General features: G+C 34.0%; 1 protein-coding gene across 1 annotated transcript; it reads left to right on the forward strand.

The window, feature by feature from the left end:
• The first annotated feature begins 4,638 nt into the window (after window positions 1-4,638).
• On the forward strand, window positions 4,639-7,362 carry LOC132045124 (putative receptor-like protein kinase At1g80870). The gene has a single exon (XM_059435661.1). It carries the CDS (start codon window positions 5,106-5,108, stop codon window positions 7,218-7,220), a length of 2,115 nt encoding a protein of 704 aa, XP_059291644.1. The 5' UTR covers window positions 4,639-5,105; the 3' UTR covers window positions 7,221-7,362.

Here is a 7,362-nt window from a genome sequence, read left to right on the forward strand (position 1 = left end):
CACTGATTGAGCAAATATATAATGTTAGGCTGAACCAACAAAGCATATGGATATCCTAACTCTTTTTTTTTTTTTTTTTTTTTTTTTTGTTGAGGAAATGACTTATTATGACAATTTACAAATTGAATAGAAGAAAATGACATTTTCAGATCTCTCATATGAAAAATCAAGATCTTATAAAAAGGACATAAAATTAAAAACAAATTTGTAAAGGTCTACAAAATCATTTCTCTTATTTTGTTTCTTTTAATTACTATAAAGGCTATCCAACTCGAACGGAATGAAATGATATAGCCTATAGTCTCTATTAGAATTTCCTTTTGAATGAAATAAGACACTTTTTCACCTACATGCTTTCATTGGTCACTGACCAACAAAAGGAGACACAAAGTTGGACTAATTTTATTTTCAGTAGCTTCCATCAATTCAAATTTTCAATGATCAATCTTGGTCATTAGCATATGCTCATCTTATAGTGGACCATCCGCGCGTCAGCCATAAGTTAAAAAGAAAAGGAAGTCCAAAATTAGCTTTTTTTTTTTATGTGCCTGGAGCATAGTGAAATAGAAACTCAAGATTAACTTTCTTGGCTTTAGATTATGGGGTTCGTTTGATTGCAAAGTATAAGGCATTATATTTATAATATTCTCTCAGTTTATTTTTACTTGTCCACTATTTCAAAAATAGATTTTCACTTTTACTTGTCCACTTTCGCATATCAAGAGAAAAATAATTTATTTTTCCTATTTTACCCTTAGCATTAATTACTCATTCCAAATCATTTTCCAACTCCATTAAAAAGTCATACACCAATTAATATGGGTATGATGGTAAAACATGTACTTCATTTATTATTTTTTAAGGGATGTGCAAAGTCTATAGTGGACAAGTAAAAGTGAACGGAGAGAGTACTTGATAAAATTCAACATTAGCAATGTGACTAAGTTCAGTTAACATTCTGATATTTGCCTAAAATTCTTGCATCGGCAATGCAATGTTTGGTTATTTGCATTCAAGAATTTATTTATTATTTTGCAAGGATAGAAGATGAAATAAGAGTACATGATTAATAATACATCAAAATTTCGTTATTCTCTTTCTTTTGTTTTCTTTTCTTTTTTCCTTAAATAGATTTTTGTTCTGTGGGGTCTAAACATCATAAATGAACTTGATTGGAGATATAGATATAAATAATTCCTACTATCAAGGATTAGACTATTTAGTTACTCCTAATTACCCCTTCCTAAGTTGAAAAGTTAAATTTATGAGATTTTTACGTTGAAGAGCAATAATTATAGTTCATCCCTCATTATATCATTATATGACACTATTTCTGTTTTCAGGTCCACATTTTTTTTTTCTAAAATGTTTTCAAAACATTTTTTATTACCCAAAATTATAATTCACAGTACTTCTGTCTAGTCTCTTAATATGCAAATTCTATTTCGAAATGTTAAAAATTTGATGGAGGAAAATGATTCAACTATTCTTTTGATCTTTCATCATTAGAAGCCTCTGTTTGTCACTGTTCCCTAATGAGTAAAGCATAAAGCAAAAGGCAAAATGGTTGCTCGTGCAATTTTCGGTGAATACGACTAGACAATGATTTCACACCCGCCCATAAAGTTAGCTAAACATTAAACGGAGAAGAGAATTTTGAGAACAAAAAATGAAAGCACTACAATGGACTGTAGTTATTAGCAAGAAGAAACAAAGCAATATATAATCCCTTGTTGGTGAAAATGGTCCCATGGCATATTCTTTTGCTTGCTGCTACTGTCTAAGCACAAGAAAGCAACTCTCAGTTCATTACCATTTTCAGCTCATATCTCCCCATCCCATGCCTTCTTATCTTTCTTTTTTGAACCAATAAGATCAAGGTAGGCAACAAAAATCCTACTTTATATGTGTGCATGTAGTGACGAAGTCAGAAACTTCATAAAAAGATTCAAAATAAAAAGAAGTAAAACATACGTAAAGGAATAGGACTATAATCGTTTTAAATTATGTTTTACTTTCCGTTTTCAAGTTAATTTTCACTGTGATTTTCAAGCAGTATCAACGCTTTATTATTTTATTTTTTCGAAATTTTACACGTAATAATTTTTGTTTTTTTGCAAAGCAGCAAAATGACACATCTTACTCAAGGGTGGTGTGTTGGATTTTGCCATTTTGCCTACCGTGCTACATATGTGTGTCTTCACGAAGCAAAGTAATAGATCCAAATAAGTCCTTGGCACACATGGACACATGGCCACTAGCTATTACAACCTAATGTTTCATTTACACGAGAAAAAAAAAACAACGTTCCTTGTTTTATGATGTTGATAATATAAATGGATCGTCAAGTAATACATACTGAGAGTATGATAATCAAGTCAATCAATTAATTAATACTATAGTAAAGTTGCTTTGCTTGAAAAGCAAAATAAAGTAGGCATAGACAGATTGAGACGCGCACAATACGCAGACAAATTAGACAATAAGATAAGCAGACAAAGCATCTGCATCCATTCTGTTGCCATTTCCCTTTAGGACATCTTTTGTTTCTCTTTTAGGATATCCAATTATGATCCATCATCTTTTTCTTTTTTTCCTTTTCACCCCCAAAATCATAGTTTTGTTTCTTCAACTTTTTTTTTCTTTTTCCTTTTTCTTTTTCTGTTTTTCCATCCTTTGTCTCTACAACTTTCATGGATCCAATGCTTATCTTAGGTTAATTCTGACAGTCTTTTTCCACCTGTACTGAATACTACACCAATCTAATAGCACGTATCTTTACAAACATGGCTATCACGTAACCGTAGTTAACTAATACACATTGACATTTTAATAAATAACCTAGCTGTGGTAAATTAGTACTGTAATTTGGTGTAAAACCCGATGAGAGTAAAGTTTTTAGCTAACACTTCTCAAATTTCAACGATCTCCAGACCTATTTTACCATTAGTTTAACAATGGAAGAAACAAAATAGTTGCAGGAACTTTTGACACATTATGACATGAACAAAATTTCAGGTGAAAGTACATTTTTTGTTACTTGTAAGACTACTATGAAATTCTTTCAAATAACAAAAAAGGTTTAGTACTAGGAAATACAGTTATCTTTTTATCTTTCACTTTAGTATTTTTAATTTACGTGGTTGCATTACTATGATTAACCAATGAGAATAAATGAAGAAAGGCTCCCATAAAACTAGTTCCTCTGGCATTTTTGGAATTTCAGACTTGAGAGTGTGAGTCCTATAATTACCAGGAGTACATGGCCCTCATCAGGCTAAAATCATAAAGATCTGCAAAGAAAATTCTATGTTTAAAAGGTAATAGTAGTATATACAGGAAAGAACCTTTTATATCATGTATATATATTTAATAAATTCATCTTCAAAGGAAATGAAAGTTGAAACGATAGCACTTAATTTGCTCTTTTGAAAATCTTGAAAAGGTGCTTTGCTATAATGGTAGTACTATAGTATTACAATCTTATAAGGATGCACCGCTGTTTTTCCATTCTTGTCTCAATCTGCTTAAAAAGTCGTCTTTTCTTTTATTAGAGCAGAAGCACGTATAACAAACAAAACATAGAGACTAGTAGATCTCTTTGTCAAGATTTTATCTTTTCTAAAAGTTAGATTTATGTGTTACTTCAAACTGCTCTATAGATTTATGTGTTACTTTAAAATGCTCTACCTTTTAATCCTCAACTTTTGTCATTACTATATATTCTTTAATACTCTTAATTTTTTGAAATCAATCCAATTAAGACAGATGTGAATTAAACTACTACTTCTATTTATGTCGGTAGTTTGAATCAAAGTCGAAATTTACTTACTACTACTTCCATTTATGTGGGTATTTTGAATCATTTGACACTTGAGTCCGACTCTGCGAAACGTCTAGTAGTCTTTGACTTGGTCTTCAAATCGTATGCTTCAGCTTGTTCTCGGCTTGCCTCGCTCTCAGGTTGGCCTTTCTACCTAACTAAGTAGTATTCCACTCGTGCAATGGGTGTATGGGTTGGCTCATGGTGCGATTAGTTGTGATATACTTAATTTCTTTTTTAGTAAGTTTATCTACAACATCTGGTGGCGTCCTCATGGGCACGTTCCTCTCTAGGGAGGTCTAGTCAAATCGAATTTAACTAACTCACATGGAATCAGGTTTAGTTTACCGAACTGATCACTTGAGTCTATAGGCTATTTTTGCTATCCAGTTTCTACAAGGTCAACTTTTAGACCGAGCAAATCCTTGTTATTTATATAAGTAGGTTTGGACTAAGGTCGCTCCTGGTAACCAAACTATTGTATAGTTTGATTTACTTAACTCACAATCTTCCCCATGTATTGCCTTGCCTCAATCAAAAAAATACATTATTAGATCATTTAAAAGATAATTATTTATAATGAACCTGATTATTGACCTAGAAAATAAAGGTGATAATGCGCGTTAATAAGTTAAAATATACTGATATGCAAAACTCAGTAAAAGTTACTTTCACTCAATATAATTCAAATTAAATCCTATGAAGTATTCATACTAGCTCTACCCCAGAATCCAGATGGCACGTAGGCCACATTTTCCTGCAAACCAAAATAAACTAATGTATACAAAAACCTGCACTGAGAGCACTCTATTCCAACATACCACAATCACTTTTACCTTTGATACTGCAAATTCTTCTTTGTTAGTCAAAAGCAACTCTGGCCTCTGGGTCCCCACACCCCCACTATTTCAGTACATTTCACCAAGGAAAAACACTTTCACTAATTCCCTTCTGCTTTTTTAATCATTATCATCCCTCAATCTTCAACTCAAAAGCTTACATCATTAAAATAGTACTACTACCAAACAGAAATTCAAACACTCTTTATTCTACTACGATTAGTAGTACTATTCGATCAAGAACCATTTAAGACATTGCACTAATCCTCAAATGATTATCCAACTGTAAAGCAAGATCCATCACTCCCCCTTAAAAAAAGAACAAAAATAGAACTTAACAAAAACCTCTTGAACCTAGCAAGTCCTCAAAGTTCTCAACTTTCTTCTCCATTTCTTGAAATTTCTCTGTCCCAAGTGAGTTAGGACCTAAAACTAGAGAAACAATGACTTCAAGACAGCCAATTCCTTCAAATCCAAGACACACGACAAGTATAACTTTTCTCATCATTACAACCTTAGCTTCACTTATAATCCTGTTTGCCATTCTTTATTTTCTTTACTATCTTTGGTACTCTTTGGTGCACCGTTCAAGAACTAATCCTTTTGATTCCAACACACCTCTTGTTAAGCTCCATAGGTTCAGTTACAAAGAGCTAAAATCAGCAACAGAAGGTTTTAGTGATTCCACTTCAATTGGAAAAGGTGGATCTGGAACTGTATTTAAAGGAATTCTTAAAGATGGGAAATTAGTTGCAGTTAAGTTATTGGACTCTGATTCATTTCAAAGTGAAAGGGAGTTTCAAAATGAGCTTCAAATTCTTGGTGGGATAAAATCTCCACTTGTAGTTTCACTTCTTGGTTATTGTGTAGAGAAAAGTAAGAGACTTGTAGTTTATGAGTATATGCCTAATAGAAGTTTGCAAGAATTACTTTTTAATGAGTCAAATTTGTGTATGAATTGGTCTAGAAGGTTTGATGTTATTCTTGATGTTGCTAGAGCATTAGCATTTTTGCACCTTGATTGTGACCCCCCAGTGATTCATGGGGATGTTAAGCCTAGCAATGTGCTTCTTGATTCAGAGTATAGAGCTAAACTTTCTGACTTTGGGTTGTCAAGATTGAAACTTGAGGAAGAATTTGGTATGGATATGTTCAGTCAAGAAATGGGGAAGAGTCAAGAACTTTGGAAAAGTCAAGACCTTTCTGGGAATTTAGGGGCAATGACTACTACAGGTACTGAGACTCCAACACCTATTGGGACACCTATGGAGAGTCAAGATGAGGTAGATTTTGCTATGGCTTTACAAGCTTCATCTTCTTCCAAAGGTAGTAAAAGTTTCCAAAATATTAGACCCTTTGGCTTTAATTCTGTTACCCAAAATTTGAGTTTTTCTAATGAGAATGATGTAACAACTAGGAATGCCAAGGGAAAGGAAGTATCAGTTACAGAAAATGGTGTAGCAAGTTATGAAGAGGAGTTGGACTTAGGTGCTACTTTGGGTGGTGGGGATGATAAAGCAAGAAATATCAAACAATGGGGTAAAGATTGGTGGTGGAAACAGGATGGTAGTGGTGAATTATGTAGCAAAGATTATGTAATGGAGTGGATTGGAAGCCAGATTTGCCCAGCAACTAATCCTGAGTGGGACTTAGAAAAGAAATGCTCGCCCCGGGAAAACAATTTGGATATTTCAGCACCTCAGAGTAAATTTGAGGAAGTGCAAGAAACCACATTACAAGAGCAAGAGGCAGAAATTCCGAAGAAAGAGTCCCAGGAGGACTTGGCGAAGAATGGAAAAACACGTAATAAGAAGCCGAGGAAGATGAAAGAGTGGTGGAAAGAAGAGCACCTTGATGAACTAAACAAGAAGAATAAGAAGGCCAAGAAGCTAGAAAGTTACTGTAAAAAGCGGTTCAAGATACCACATTTTGATATAGGTAAACGCATGCGGTTCAAGAGAAAGAGAAAATTCGGAATGCAGGACCAAAATGGAGATGATCCGGATGGTGAATTCAGTTTTAGGAAAGGTTGGAAGAGAAAGCATTCACGTTCAATGGGGAGTGATATGTGGAGCGGTGATCTATTCAGTCGAGAATTGAGCAGCACGACGAGCATGAGAGGTACATTGTGCTATGTTGCACCAGAATATGGAGGGTGTGGTTACTTGATGGAAAAGGCTGATATATACAGCTTTGGAGTTCTTGTCCTTGTAATAGTCTCCGGTAGGAGGCCTTTACATGTCCTTAATTCGCCAATGAAACTCGAGAAAGCAAATTTAATAAGCTGGTGTAAACAGCTAGCTCAAGGTGGAAATGTGTTAGAACTTGTTGACGACAGACTGAAAGATGACTACAACAAAGACCAAGCAAGTCTTTGCATTAACTTGGCACTTGCTTGCTTACAGAAAATGCCCGAATTAAGGCCGGATATTAGTGACATTGTTAAGATTTTGAAAGGTGAGATGGAGTTACCATCTCTCCCTTTCGAATTCTCTCCCTCCCCACCTTCGAGAACGTTCAGTAGATCAAGGAGACGACAGAAGAGTTATGCAGAATAGGTTCCTTTTCAAAATTAGTTCTCCATTTTCAGAAATTTTTACAAGTGTGTATGTTGAGAATGAGTTGTTTTTTAATGTAAATATGATGAATGTTTTTGTAATTGTCCTACTGATGATTAATAGCTGCAGTCTACAATTGCTA

Source organism: Lycium ferocissimum, unplaced genomic scaffold (assembly GCF_029784015.1).
Source record: "Lycium ferocissimum isolate CSIRO_LF1 unplaced genomic scaffold, AGI_CSIRO_Lferr_CH_V1 ctg60, whole genome shotgun sequence".
NCBI classification, from domain to species: domain Eukaryota; kingdom Viridiplantae; phylum Streptophyta; class Magnoliopsida; order Solanales; family Solanaceae; genus Lycium; species Lycium ferocissimum.

Excerpts from the sequence above, each read along its gene's own strand:
- LOC132045124 (XM_059435661.1), top strand. The coding sequence starts at position 5,106 with ATGACTTCAAGACAGCCAATTCCTTCAAATCCAAGACACACGACAAGT.